General features: G+C 40.3%; 1 protein-coding gene across 1 annotated transcript in view; it reads right to left on the bottom strand.

Moving 5' to 3' along the window:
- LOC311062766 (uncharacterized protein) overlaps positions 1–15,414 on the bottom strand; it is a gene marked incomplete at its 3' end in the record, with an annotated part of 151,705 nt that overhangs the window by 42,837 nt on the left and 93,454 nt on the right. Inside the window, exon 14 of the mRNA XM_084081987.1 lies at positions 5,720–5,818. Coding sequence (XP_083938113.1) covers positions 5,720–5,818 — 99 coding nt within the window. The remainder of the gene's footprint in view (positions 1–5,719; positions 5,819–15,414) is intronic.

Here is a 15,414-nt window from a genome sequence, read left to right as displayed (position 1 = left end):
ACAGAAAATAGGTTGGTAAACCTTTTCTACTGTTATAGAACAGACCACTAAGACATTGGTTCTTTTACTGTAACATATATATATTACTGTAATAGAACAGACCACTAGGATTCTTACTGACAATAGCCAATCTAGTGTCTGTAAACAGGCATGTTCTACTGTGATAGAACAGACCACTCCATAATCCAGAGATCCATAAGATACACATGGTGGCTCAGACATACAAAAAAATCCAGTATGAACAAGTTATTTTAAACACTATTTAATTAGTGAACATTGCATTTAATGCCTATTATTTGTACAATTGTTACACATTTCTACATAACCTGTGGATATCCTTGTCATTCTGGGCATTAACAAGAAGTTGAATATTTGAATGATATAGCACACATAGAGGCACTGTAGTGGTGAAACCTTTATTAAACAACACAAAAACTTAATAATTTCCCCCAAGGGATAAAATGGGATCTGAGTCTGTAGTATATAAACATGTAATCAAACTAAGTGACAATGTACACTGTCTCCCTGGTATCTACCATATTATGTACTATGATATTGTAACAATCTAAACAACAAACATGTCAACACACAGTTAACAGCTACACAAACCCAGCAGCTTGGCAGCACTTCACTGCAACATTGTTTACTGCATATCAATGATGTTGCGTGTGGCCATGACATGTACTGTATCATTCACTCATTCATTGACTCAACCATTCATTAAACCCCACTGTCTCTCCTCTCACTCAGGCTGGCACACCTGCAGCTGATCCGTAATTGCTGCCGCCCCAATCAAGGCACTATAAAGCCAGCCAGATTTCAGTCCTTCAGCAGACACAGACCCAGCAACAACCCAGTTCCTACTCCCTGTTTGTTTTGGCTAGAAAGCCTTTTCTTTAAGTTAGTTTGTTAACTTTCGTTTGGCCTGGAGATGGCCGGCAGTTCCCTGTTTTCGTTTAGTTTTTAGTTTAGTATTGCCATTTTGTTAGGTAGGGAGGGGGGAGCAGCTTCGGCGTCCCTATAGGGGGTGGCCTGGTCCCCCCTCCATTCTATTTCTTTTGCCGGCATCTCCAGGCCTCCTTTTCTTCCATTTTGGTAAAGTATTATTTGCATTTGGTTTCATTCTGTTTACTCCCCAATATGTACATTTTAGTTGTGGGAAGTCAACAAACAACCTTTAAACCTTTGCCAATTTGTGTGGTGTCCATTTTATGTTGGGGTCTCCTATTTTGAGCCATTGGTTTTGTAATTTGTGTGGAGACCGTAACAATGAACATAATGATTATTAGATGAATATGAATGAATATGAGTTATTAAATCCTGACAAATGTGGACAGACACAGTGATGCTCAAATTGTGCTACCAGTAACTGATCAAGTAAATGAGCTGGAGGGAATACTGCTAAAACAAATACATATATAAAAGTAAAATAAAAAATCCAAATCCATCTCAAGGAACAATTGATGTTTATTTTATTCAGTCATGTTGATATTGTCAGATTATGTTATTCCATTGCTCTAGTATCCTTGTCATCGTCATCCTGGATTAGACTGAATGATATATCATGTCTTAAACTAAGGCATCGTCCTCATGTGTCTTTTTAGAATACCCATTTCCGTAAAGCCTTTACCATACACTGCAAAATAATAGCTCTTTAGCCTGTATGAGTCCTCATGTGTGCTTTTAGATTAATTTTCTGAGCAAAGCCTTTACCACATACTGTACAAGCAAAGGGGTTTTCGCCTGTATGAGTCCTCATGTGTTGTTTTAGATCACGATTGCGAACACAGCCTTTACCACATACTGTACAAGAAAAGGGCTTTTCGCCTGTATGAGTCCTCATGTGTGCTTTTAGACCACACTTGTGAGCACAGCCTTTACCACATACTGTACACAAAAAGGGCTTTTCGCCTGTATGAGTCATCATGTGTGATTTTACTTGACATGTGCTAACAAAGCCTTTACCACATACTGTACAAGAAAAGGGCTTTTCGCCTGTATGAGTCCTCATGTGTATTTTTAGAACACCCGATTTAACACAGCCTTTACCACAAACAGTACAAGAAAAGGGTGTTTTGCCTGTATGCGTCATCATGTGTGTTTTTAGATCACCCGATTTAGCACAGCCTTTACCACATACTGTGCACGAAAAGGGCTTTTCACCTGTATGCGTCATCATGTGTGTTTTTAGATGACCCGATTTAGCATAGCCTACACCACATACTGTACAAGAAAAGGGCTTTTCGCCTGTATGAGTCATCATGTGTGTTTTTAGATCAGACTTGTGAGCACAGCCTTTACCACAAACTGTACAAGAAAAGGGCTTTTCGCCTGTATGAGTCATCATGTGCTTTTTTAGATCACCCTTGCGAGCCCAGCCTTTACCACAAACTGTACAAGTAAAGGGTGTTTCCCATGTGTGAATCATTGTGTGACTCTTCAGATTTCCCTTTGCATTAAACATTTTGCCACATTCTGTACAACTAAAACTTTTCTTCCCTGTGAGACTCGTCATGGAGTGAGTTTGTTTCGATGATTTCAGGTCCTGGGACAGCTTGCGCTGTTGTCCCACATTCTGTGTCTTGTGTGATTTCAGTGTGTTTAATGCTGACTGATCTCCCCTAGTCTCCTCCCACTCATCACTGTCTTCAGTGTCTGATTCAGGACAGTGTGAAGAGAGGAGCTGGTCATCACTAGTTGGTTGTGATGTTCCACAGTCCTCTACATCAGCTTGTGTATTCATGTGTTCAGTTGAGGTGCTGGCTACAGGCTCTGTCTCTTCACTTTTCACTGCTAGTAATGTCAACGTTGACCCACCAGCCTCTTCTGGTCTTTGAAGTAGCTCCTCCTGTTCTTTAATCTGTGGAGGTTCTGGTTCCTCTTGGACCAGATTGGGGCTCCGCTCCTCTTCAGGTGAAACCTCCTCTTTACACACAGGTACGTGCAGGAAGTCTAGGAAAAAAGATACATTGAGACTCTATAAAAGGTTTGAATCTTGTACCTCCACCGCAGTACCTCAGTGACCAGTTGTGGAAAAGTATCAACAAGATTACTCTTTGCCCATATCTTCCAAAGTTTAAATTTGATGATGCGCTGACTGCACTCTGTGCTGAAAATAGTGTGGCTGTTGTCTGTTTACATTGCAGCTCTCACAGAAGAGGAGAGAAAAGCTGAATGACAGGTGAATGAGAGGCAGTCCCTATCATTTGAAAGTAATTACTTGTAAATGTTTGATCAGTGAGTTTTCTGCAGCTGGTTAGTTAATTCTGAAGTAGAACAACAACTTGTATTGTTAACCCACTGTTGTTATTATTCATCCCATTGGATGCATTCTCTTTGTATTGATAATGATGTTGATGAGACCCTATGAATGAAATAACCTGTTAATTAAATAAAACCTTTTTGTACTTTTGTTAAAACACGTTTCTGCCTTGCTTCTTATATTGTACACAAACTGTGTGATGGCAGTTACATGTCACAGCCAAATGTATACTTTGTCGTACGACGGGGTCGTGCGCCGAAAATGGCAGATCTACAAGCTCACAATGTGTCGCATCCCCGACACCTTGTGAGCTTGTATATCTGCTATTTTCGACACGAGACCCCCTTTAAGCTAGAGTATGACTCGAGCTTAAAGGACTCTGGATCTGTTCTCACATTATTGCTTTTCTAGAGCAAATATGTCGTCAATCTGCGATTTTTTGGGGCGACGATGTATTATATATTGGCCAATAGGAATATTTTGGCATATCGTCCAACCTTAATAACTATCCTGCACAACTTTACTACCTCGCCACTCAACGGTCCTTCTGGTCGATCGACACGGTCACGACTTTTTTCTGTTCTGGCCCCACAGTGGTGGAATGAACTTCCCACTGATGTCAGGACAGCAGAGTCACTGCCCATCTTTCGCCGCAGGCTGAAAACCCACCTCTTCAGGAAACACTATCCTTCCTCTTTGCCTGGCCTACTTGTTGTTAACTAGTTGTACGAACTCTTTTTATTTTTGTATTGTTTTATTGGATCTTGTTTAGTCGATACACTTATTTGTTTTAGCTCGTGCTCATTTGATTTTGCCATTTTTTGTCTCATCTGTTTAAGAAAGTAGGTAGCTGATATATTGCACTTTTACCTTAGCGCTAGGTATACTCTTGGTTGCTTGTTTTTGCAGGAAATGCACTTGAAACTTCTGGTGATTAGTAGTTTTCGTTCCCTACCTATGTTGAATACACTTATTGTAAGTCGCTTTGGATAAAAGCGTCTGCTAAATGACTGTAATAATGTAATAATGTAATAATAATAATACAGGTTTGAACTACCAGTAAATTAAACAGTATACCTATCCAGTACAACTTTACTAAAGGTTCTAAAGTAAATAAAACATTATATACCTATCCTATACAACTTTACAACAGGTTGCATCGTTGCATCAAACAGTCCACGTCCCTCGTCCGTCTCTCGCTGTTCCTCTGGAAATGTTGAAGATATTTGGGAGGCAATCTCTCTAGGTACTGTAGACCTCTCCCTGTGGTGCTCTATGGAAATAACCAGTAGAAAGAACTTTTACCTTACATATACCATGTAATCAAATCAAACTATAGATGTTTCATGTTCTGTTCAGTTTAAAGGTGCAGTCACTAGGTATGCTAAGTGCTAGAATAATTGCCTCAACCCTGCATAGTCAAAATGTGTCGCCTTGCGATGCGTTGTGAGCTTGTAGATCAACTAATTTAGCTATAAGAGGAAAAAAAAAAAGTGATTTGTGAGTCCCGGTGTTTCGGAATAAATGGCGGCTAGTTTTCACTTTTCACTGCTAGTAATGTCATGTTGACCCACCAGCCGTTTCTGGTCTTTCAAGTAACTCCTCCTGTTCTTCTTTAATCTGTGGAGGTTCTGGTTCCTCCTGAACCAGATTGGGGTTCCGCTCTTCTTCAGGTGAAATCTCCTCTTTACACACAAGTACATGCAGGAAGTCTAGGAAAAAGATACAATGAGACTCTGTAAAAGGTTTGACCTCCACTGCAGTACCTCAGTGACCAGTTGTGGCTGGAAAAAGTATCAACAAGATTACTCTTTGCCCACATCTTGCAAATATTTTATTTGATGGTTTCACAAACTCTTGTTTTATTGTTTTATTGGATCTTGTTTATTCGATACACATATTTGCTTATCTTGCTCATTTGATTTTCCTATTTTGTCTCATCTGTTTATGAAATTAGGTAGCTGATATATTGCACTTTTACTTTAGCGCGAGGTATACTCTTGGTTGCTTGTTTTAGAAGAGAATGCACTTAATGCTTCAGGTGATTCATAGTTTAGTTCCCTACCTATGTTGAATGCACTTATTGTAAGTTGCTTTGGATGAAAACGTCAGATAAATGACTGTAATGTAATGGTGCACTGCAATCTGTACTGCAAATAGTGGCCGTTGTTTGTTTACATTGCAGCTCTCATAGAAAATGCGAGACAAGCTGAATGAGAGGTAAATGAGAGGCAGTCCCTATTATCTTTAAAGTAAATACTTGTAAATGTTAGATCAGTGAGTCTTCTGCAGCTGGTTAGCTAATACTGAAGTAGAATTAACTGCACGGCTTTAGTGAACCCATTAATTAATTGATTTAAGCATTGTTAATGCTTAAAATCGAAAAAATCTTTACACCCTAAGTACCGGCCCACTTTCACCAATAAAATAAATCAACAGAGAGTGCTTAAAACTTACTGAGATCCAGGTGGTCTTCAGGTTCCTGTTTAAGGTGGTCTTCAGGTTCCTGTTTAATAGAAACAGTCCTGGCTGGAGAACTGATCTTCACCTGCAGACCTGTAGACTCCACACACTGGTCTGGAATGAAGGAATACAATACACACTTTAATAATAAGGACTTTGATGTGATATAAATAAGGACTTTCATAATAAGGACTTTGATGCGGCATGAATAAGGACTTTCATAATTAGGACTATGATGTCACATGAATAAGGACTAGAGATTATATATAGAGACTATACATATTTATGATATTAAACTTTAAAAGTAGGTATAATAATATTGTTGCTGTGAGGTGGAAATCTATTATGTCCAAACTGTAACTTTTCAGCATTCAAATTCAGAAATAGCAGATCAAAAGCTTGTAGATCGGCCATTTTTGCTACTTTTGTGTGACACTGTAGTAGGATGAATTAGGGCATTAAGTTACCCCAAAAAAACAGGGTTAAGATATGGATAAATAAGGTTTCTGCCCGACAGCAACGATATGCAAAAAAGGAAACACAGCTGCTGTAATAGAACAGTGAGAATCATGTAGATCTCAGGATTCACATGGGAACGGTGTGGCTCCAATGATGATTTTTGACTTCATGTGACCACATGGATTAAGATTCTTCATCGTGGAGACATATTTACATCAATTGGATTCCATTACTGTGTGTGTGTGTGTGTGTGTGTGTGTGTGTGTGTGTGTGTGTGTGTGTGTGTGTGTGTGTGTGTGTGTGTGTGTGTGTGTGTGTGTGTGTGCGTGCGTGCGTGCGTGCGTGCGTGCGTGTGTGTGTGTGTGACAGCAGTGGGACGAGGAGTTAATCTCAGTCATCAAAACAGAGCCTACTGTCCGGTCTATTGATCTACAAGCAATGATCCCCAAAAACAGATCTACAACAACCTAACAACACCTCACCATGCAAACGCTGTGTCATACCTGCAGTGTGTAGTTCGATGTTGTGTGTGTAACAGACATAACTGCAGTGTGTCGTTTGATGTTTTGTGTGTAACAGACATACCTGCAGTGTGTATTTTGATGTGTGTGTAACAGACATACCTGCAGTGTGTAGTTTGATGCTGTTTGAATGAGTGAGTGAGTGAGTGAGTGAGTGAGTGAGTGAGTGAGTGAGTGAGTGAGTGAATGCATTTTTATTTACGTGTCTTGTCAAAAAAAGACCCATCCCTTAACTCTTTTATTGCCCCTGACGGGAATTCCCGTCTGTTTCATCTAAGGCTTTAATGGCCGTGGACGGGAAAACGGAACTTTTAGTTTTTCAGTGGTTTTCCACTAGATGTTGCTGTTCCCCAGCCTTTGCCAAAACCTGGGCCTCCTGGGTCATGTAGAACACGACAAATTACGTGACCAAAAAATGCATAAAAGGGTAATTTTGTGGCCGCTCGTGGCAAGTCAGGTATGACATTGGTGTTGTGGCAAGAGAAATCGATCGAGACAGACAGTACTGAGACAGTAGCATGCAGCAAGCAGTTGAGATTTGGTAGTAGTAGTAAGTAGTAGTTTTATTTAGTAGTAGTTATATTTAGTAGTAGATTTCGCACAAAGCTCACAACGGGTGCGTTGTGAGCTTGTAGATCTGTTATTTTCAAAGGATTTTCCCTTTTCATTGTCAACAAAAGCATGGACTTACATATATTTTGTGTGCTTTTTGTAAGTCTAACTGGATAAGAACATCTGCTAAAGGCCTAAATTGTAAATTGATTTGATTTTGTGTATGAACTACCAACTACCTGTGACATGATTCTGTCTGTGATTTCAGATGAGGAGGAGGAGGAGGGGGAGGAGGAGTTGGCCGGTACTTCTGGAGTTAGTGGTCCATGTGTTGGCAGTAATAGAGGTAAGAATCATTTTACCTTTATTTACATCATAAAGTCATGGACCAGCCTGAGACACATTTTTATTTACCAAACTTTTATATTTTACTACTGTGATTTTAGATGAGGAGGAGGGGGAGGAGGAGGAGGAAGAGGAAGATGAGGAAGAGGAGGAGGACTCTACGTTACCACCTGTTGCAAGTGACAAGAGGGGTAAGGACAGAAGTTTATTTTTCTACGCACTTACCACACAAAAAAATATATATATTTTTATAGTAATTATGTATTTCGATAATTTACAGGTCGAAGCAGGCCTGGTCGAGTTTTGGATTCTGACTTTAGTAAGGTGAACTGGCGGCCGACTGAGATCCCCTTCATTGCACACCCTGGACCTCGTGGACCTGCTGCTGATCCGGACTCTACAGATCCAGTCCACTTCCTCGAGCTCTTCCTCACAGATGAGCTCCTGGAGGGCATAGTTGTACAAACAAACTTATATGCACAACAGTGCATTGCCACTGTGAGTCTGCCACATGCCAGAGCTCTGAAATGGAAACCTGCATGAGAAGAAGGCATTCCTAGGTATCTTCTTTCTGACAGCTATTGTCCATAAGCCAGAGCTTGTCATGTACTGGTCAACAGATGACCTCATCGCGACACCCTACTTCAACCAAACAATGTCACGCAACAGGTTTCAACTCATTTGCCGATTTCTCCACTTCAGAGACAATACTTTGCCTGTTGTTGACAAAAATGACAAAATGTATAAAATACGGCCTGTGTTGGATTACCTTACTTCCAAATTTAGGGAACTTTACCAACCAGACCAATGCATTTCAATTGATGAGGGTACACTTTGTTTTCGTGGTCGCCTAAATTTCAAAGTGTATAATCCCCAAAAGCCAGTCCGATACGGCATAAAATCCTACATTCTCTGTGACTCAAAAACAGGCTACTGCTTCAACATGAAGCCCTATTGTGGAGTGTATTCTTCCCTTGTTGACACAGTTTTGTTCCTTCTTGATGGGCTCGCAGGCCATGGATATAAATTATTCATGGACAATTTTATAATTCAGTCACCATGTGCCAAATCCTGCTGTTGAAGAACACGCATGTGTGTGGAACACTTAGGAAAAACAGGGGTGAACCACCATGCATTAGAGAGGCTTCTACTGCTAACCTGGGAGTTGGGGAGGTATTGATGCGGCACAACGAGAAGGTGATGTTGTTGGCATGGAGGGACAAACAAATTGTCAGGCTTGTGTCCACATTCCACCCAAATGAAATGGGGGAGGTGGAGGTGTGGCAGAAAGCCACACGTAAGGAGGTTGCACGCAAGGTTTCACATGGGAGGCCTGTTGTAGTTGTGGACTACAACAAGTCCATGAATGGGGTGGACAAAATTGACCAAAACATAGTTTATTATCCATTCGTTAGAAAGTCCACCCAATGGACAAACAAATTTGTAGCCTACCTTTTTGAAATCAGTCTTTTCAATTATTTTATCATTTACAGAAGCAAAAACCCACAGGGCCAGTATAAATGCCTCTTGAATTACATGCAGAGTGTTATCAGGTCATGGACCAGCCCGAGATCAGCTGGAGGTGAGGGAGTTGTATGGGCTTAAATTAGTGCCAATAATATTTTGTACTTGTAAAAATAATTTGTATTTGTAAACACATTTTGCATTTGTAAAAAAAATATTTGTACTCGTAAAAATAATATGTACTCGTAAATAAAATATTTGTATTCGTAAATAAGACATTTGTATTCGTAAATAAAATATTTGTCTTCGTAAAACAAAGTTTTGTATTCGTAAGATAAAAATGTGTGTTGTAATTGTAGAATTACATTTACAATGAACATTGTGACCAGAAAAAAACAACAGCTTGCTCGCTCGAAGATCTGTTCTACGGATTGCAAAACTTTATTTTTGGCACTCTGCACTTCCGGGTCTGAGCCAATCACGTGAGGCCTTTTCCACTACCCAATCATAAAGCTCCATAGGTCTCCATGGCAACATGGCAAACGGGGTTGCCATGTTGCAACTACCTGTTGAACTTTTGAAAAAGACGCTCCAGAGAGGTAGATTGCAGCAGAAAGGTTGACGTTGCCAGCTGGAGTATATCCATGTTCTGGCTGACTCGTCCACTTTTTGTCATACTTGCAATAAGTGCATTCATAGAGAACAGTTAGTAGTGCTTTTTTTTTTTTGAATAGCCAATTGACCCTGGCACACTGTACAAGTCTGGAAAAATTCCATAATTTTGGACTCGTACACTATGAATTTTTCCTCTTTATGGGCTGGTGTTGATTGCACTTCTCTGTAAAAAAAAAAAAAAGGACATAAGGCGAGATGTTTAGACAACATGAAATGAATATTCACATGATTATAGCTTTTATTTACTTTAGAGCAGTATTTCTTTTTGATATTTATTTTGATATTCGCCAATAGCTGATATACAAGCTGATATTGTGGCAACAAGTGCCCATCTCTGACAGCATAGACACCATTTTTATGGTTGTATTCGATTAACCTACTGTATCTATAGCTGTATGAGACCACTGTCTTCATCTATATCCCACTATACCGAATCTAAACCGCTATACTGCATATATAGATGACTGTACTCCATCTATAGACCACATACATTGACCACTTTAGTTTATTTATAGACCACTATACTGCATCTCAACTCAACTCAATGTTTTTATAAAGCACATTTATAATGACCAAGTCACCTAAGAATATAGTACAGGTTAAAACAAAAACAGGACACAAAACCAGTGGCGGGGGGTCCACAGATGCACTACAGTGGTCTACAAATACACTAGAGAGGGCTACATATACACTAGGTTGGGCTAAATATGCACTACAGTGGGCTACAGATGCACTAGAGTGGTCTACAGATGCACTAGAGTTGTCTACAGGTGCAATAGAGTGGTCTACATATGCACTGGAGTGTTCTATGTATACAGTACAGCATTCTATAGAAACAGTAGATAGTCTATAGCAGGGGTCTTCAACAGGGGGTCCAGGACCCCAAGGGGTTCCTCAGAGTTACTACAGGGCCGCCATATCTTTGTGTGATATGAATTTTTGTTTTTTACATTAACCACTTGAACCCTATCATCCCTTTTATGAGGATAATTTTAGCCAAAAATAGCAGATCTACAAGCTCAAAACGGCTCGCGCTGCGAGGCGTTGTGAGCTTGCAGATCTGCTATTTTGGCCAAAGAAGTATGGGTGTAGAGGTGAAAAAGAGCAGACCAAGAAAAAAAAATGCAATGTACAAACAATTTTTATACTATATAGAGGGCCTGAAAACGTTGAAAACCCTGGGCTATAGATGTAGTACAGTGGTCTCATGCAGCTATAGATACAGTAGAGTGGTCTCATGCAGCTATAGATACAGTAGAGTGGTCTCATACAGCTATAGATGTAGTACAGTGGTCTCATGCAGCTTATACAGTAGAGTGGTCTCATGCAGCTATAGATACAGTAGAGTGGTCTCATACAGCTATAGATGCAGTGCAGTGGTCTCATACAGCTATAGATACAGTAGAGTGGTCTCATACAGCTATAGATACAGTAGAGTGGTCTCATACAGCTATAGATACAGTAGAGTGGTCTCCTACAGCTATAGATACAGTAGAGTGGTCTCATACAGCTATAGATACAGTAGAGTGGTCTCATGCAGTATACAGTAGAGTGGTCTCATACAGCTATAGATACAGTAGAGTGGTCTCATACAGCTATAGATGCAGTGCAGTGGTCTCATACAGCTATAGATACAGTAGAGTGGTCTCATACAGCTATAGATACAGTAGAGTGGTCTCATACAGCTATAGATGCAGTGCAGTGGTCTCATACAGCTATATATACAGTAGAGTGGTCTCATACAGCTATAGATACAGTAGAGTGGTCTCATGCAGCTATATATGGTCTCATACAGCTATAGATACAGTAGAGTGGTCTCATACAGCTATAGATACAGTAGAGTGGTCTCATGCAGCTATAGATGCAGTGCAGTGGTCTCATACAGCTATATATACAGTAGAGTGGTCTCATACAGCTATAGATACAGTAGAGTGGTCTCATGCAGCTATATATGGTCTCATACAGCTATAGATACAGTAGAGTGGTCTCATACAGCTATAGATGCAGTGCAGTGGTCTCATACAGCTATAGATACAGTAGTGGTCTCATACAGCTATAGATACAGTAGTGATCTCCTTTCTACTATATATAATAGTATCAGATGATCAGATCTAATTGTTCAATCTGTGACCAACTATGAGCGTGTATAACTGCTTATTTTGAATAGCTTACGTATTCATTATGGATAAAGTAAACATCAAGAGTACTGCTTTGTAAAATAAAGAAGGTGCAGACTACTTTATAGCAGTATGTATTGTGCATAACACATTCCAGTCCTTGTTACAGATGTAAATACATAGAAAAATGTTTTTATATAAAAATAGATTTGTTAATTGTTCTTGTTGTTTCTCTCTTTTAAAAATACACTAGTTTCTACATATTTCTTCCTTTTTTGTCACAATGATCTTTCAGTTACTCACACCACATCTGGCATCACTGTCGAAACTTGTAGTGACTCATCAGGGTTGTACAGGGAAACGGACTCTTCAGCAACGCTACTTGATTGATCCATGTGTTCGTCTTCATCTTCGACATCTATCCTACGTCTCTTTGCTGGTGTTGAACCACAAGCTGGTGCAAAGCTCCTTGGGTAGTCAGCTGTGCCAACCCTACGATCCTGTGTCTCAATTGTCGGAATAGGATCGCTCTGAGATTCTGCAAGCAAAAATTAGACAATTAAAACCAAATGTACAGTAAAATACAAAAAGACACAACACTGCACCTACTGTACCTAACATGTATTATATTGATTATCTCTATTGAATAGAATTATAGTTTGAAGTTGCTGTGTGAATAATTTTTACTCTTATGTACCTGTACACTTGATGGAACAAAGTCCAACCTTGATTATGAAAACTAGACCATACCCGTAGGGGAATATGAGCGCCCAACGTGTGCAGTTTGGCTTATGCGCTGAGAACAGACAGTAACAGGGATCGAAAGTGAGTTTGTACTGTGTAGTGGAGTGGTTCGCAAAAGTTTTTATGTCAAGGACCCCCAAATTGACACTTGTTAGCCCGCGGACCCCCATTTGAAAAGATATGCCAGGGACCCCCATAAGAGCGTTTTTTTTTACGGCTCTAGCAGTGAATCTCAACCATTTTAATTTCAAGGACCCCCAGTTTGACATGCATTAGGGCTATGGACCCCCATTTAATGGCATTTCTACGTCTTGGACCCCAAGTTATATAGTAAAGTCCACGGTACATGCTCCCGTCGCGAACACACACACACACACACACACACACACACACACACACACACACACACACACACACACACACAGATCGTCCAGCGCGTTTGTTTAGATCCAAGTGATTATCAATGATAGCGGCTACACCAGGCGCGCGGATCTCTCTCTATCTCCCCCTCTCTCCCCCCCTCTCTCTCTCTTTCCTTCCCCCCTCTCTCTCTTTCCCCTCTCCTCTCTCTCTCTCTCTCTCTCTCTCTCTCTGTGTCTCTCTCCCCCTCCCTCCCACGCTCTCGCTCTCTCTCTCTCCCTCCCTCGAGCCGTGTATGCGTTGACACGCATATAGGCCGCGGACCCGTCCACCACACACACACACACACACACACACACACACACACACACACACACACACACACACACACACACACACACACACACACACACAGAGAGAGAGAGACATCTGTAAGAATGTTTTCTGTGTAAACGTACGTAAATGATGTCACCGTGTTTCTGTTGAGCAGTTGATGTGCTGCGGTGAACGGAACGCACTCGCGGTCTCGCAGTCTGAATGGAATCATGTGTCTCGGTGTTGCGGTGTTGCCATGTTCGCTTATTGTAAGCGCTTTAGTGGCGATATTGGTGGTGTTGTGTTTTGGCGTTGGTTGTGAAAGCGCAGGTGGGTGTGGGGACGCGTTGTGACCTGGTAGATCGGCTGTTTTCCAATAGGCAAGGTATATGTGTGAAGGCGCTTCGTTTGGCCTTCTTTTGATAGACCTCGTTGCTTGTAGGGTTCGTTTGGTTTGGCCTTGTTTACTGCTTGTTTCTCTCGCGAAACCTGGCAACGACGCATGCGCAGTTTGATCAAGAGTCCCCCCAACTAAGTACCAACGAAGACTCCGCCGTGAGGTTACTAGAATTATAGTAGGATACTGTCATAGTGACAATAAACTCTACATTGGTACCTACCCTTGCTTCTAGATGTATGAATCTTTAGCCTCTTCAATTGTGTTCCAGTTGTACGTGTGACCAGTCGCTCTGTTTGACCACAAAAGTCCCTTTCTGAAGGAAACATGAGTGAAGCCGATGCCAGGTTCTCCTCCGAACGTGTGTCCTTTATTTGAAAATGAGAGATCAAGGATTAGTACATCATAGATAAACACACAAGACAGACACCAATGTAGCCTAGTATTGTGTGATTAACCACTTATCAACTTTTAGTAATAGGTAAAATATTATTTTTAATCTATCATCACCAATACAGCAATGAATCTCAAATGTAATCTCTCAAAAGTAAAGCAAATGATTCAAAGGAATATATATATAGATAGACATACAGACAGACTGATGTATTAGATATATTGTGGCACAGTGAATACCAAGATAGATCAAACTAAGGCAGTCATCGTGTGTAAACACAAATAATTAGAGTTACACAAACAATACATTGTTTTGAGGCAGGGTTTACAGCATGTGTTGTTTGTCATTCTGTAGTAGAATTAACGTTCTATTTATTTATAATTATTGAACCCAGTGCGAACTTTATTCAACTGCAATCAAATATAATGTTATTTATTTACGAGTATGTTGAAACTGAACAATCACTGCTATTGCTTTGAATCTCATTCAACCCCCCCCCCCCCCCAACCCACAATGCCTGACTACAAGTGTTCTGAACAATGGGACTAAAATTCACACCTCAGTTATGGAATGTGGCAGTGAACTGTCCATACAGTGTGATGCTGACTTGGACCCTGTTTGACCACCAAAGTCCCTTTCTGAAGGAAACATGAGTGAAGCCGATGCCAGGTTCTCCTCCGAACGTGTGTCCTTTATTTGCAAATGAGAGATCGAGGATTAGTACATCATAGATGAACACACAAGACAGACACCAATGTAGCCTAGTATTGTGTGATTAACCACTTATCAACTTTTAGTAATAGGTACAATGTTATTTTTAATCTATCATCAACAATACAGAAATGAATATCAAATGAATCTCAAATGTATTCTCTCAAAAGTAAAGCAAATGATTCAAAGGAATATATATATAGATCGACATACAGACAGACAGACTGATGTATTAGAAATATTGTGGCACAATGAATACCAAGATAGATAAAAATAAGGCAGTCATCGTGTGTAAACAAAAATAATTAGTTACACAAACAATACATTGTTTTGAGCCAGGGTTTACAGCATGTGTTGTTTGTCATTCTGTAGTAGAATTAACTTTCTATTTATTTATAATGATTGGACCCAGTGCGAACTTTATTCAACTGCAATCAAATATAATGTTATTTATATACGAGTATGTTGAAACTGAACAATCACTGCTATGGCTTTGAATCTCATTCAACCCCCCCCCCCCCCCCCCCCAACCCACAATGCCTGACTACAAGTGTTCTGAACAATGGGACTAAAATTCACACCTCAGTTATGGAATGTGGCAGTGAACTGTCCATACAGTGTGATGCTGACTTGGA

Source organism: Gymnoscopelus microlampas (genome assembly GCF_963454915.1).
Source record: "Gymnoscopelus microlampas genome assembly, chromosome: 16".
Taxonomy (NCBI): domain Eukaryota; kingdom Metazoa; phylum Chordata; class Actinopteri; order Myctophiformes; family Myctophidae; genus Gymnoscopelus; species Gymnoscopelus microlampas.
Note: the sequence above shows the minus strand (reverse complement) of the source record. Positions and strands in the feature narration are given on the sequence as shown.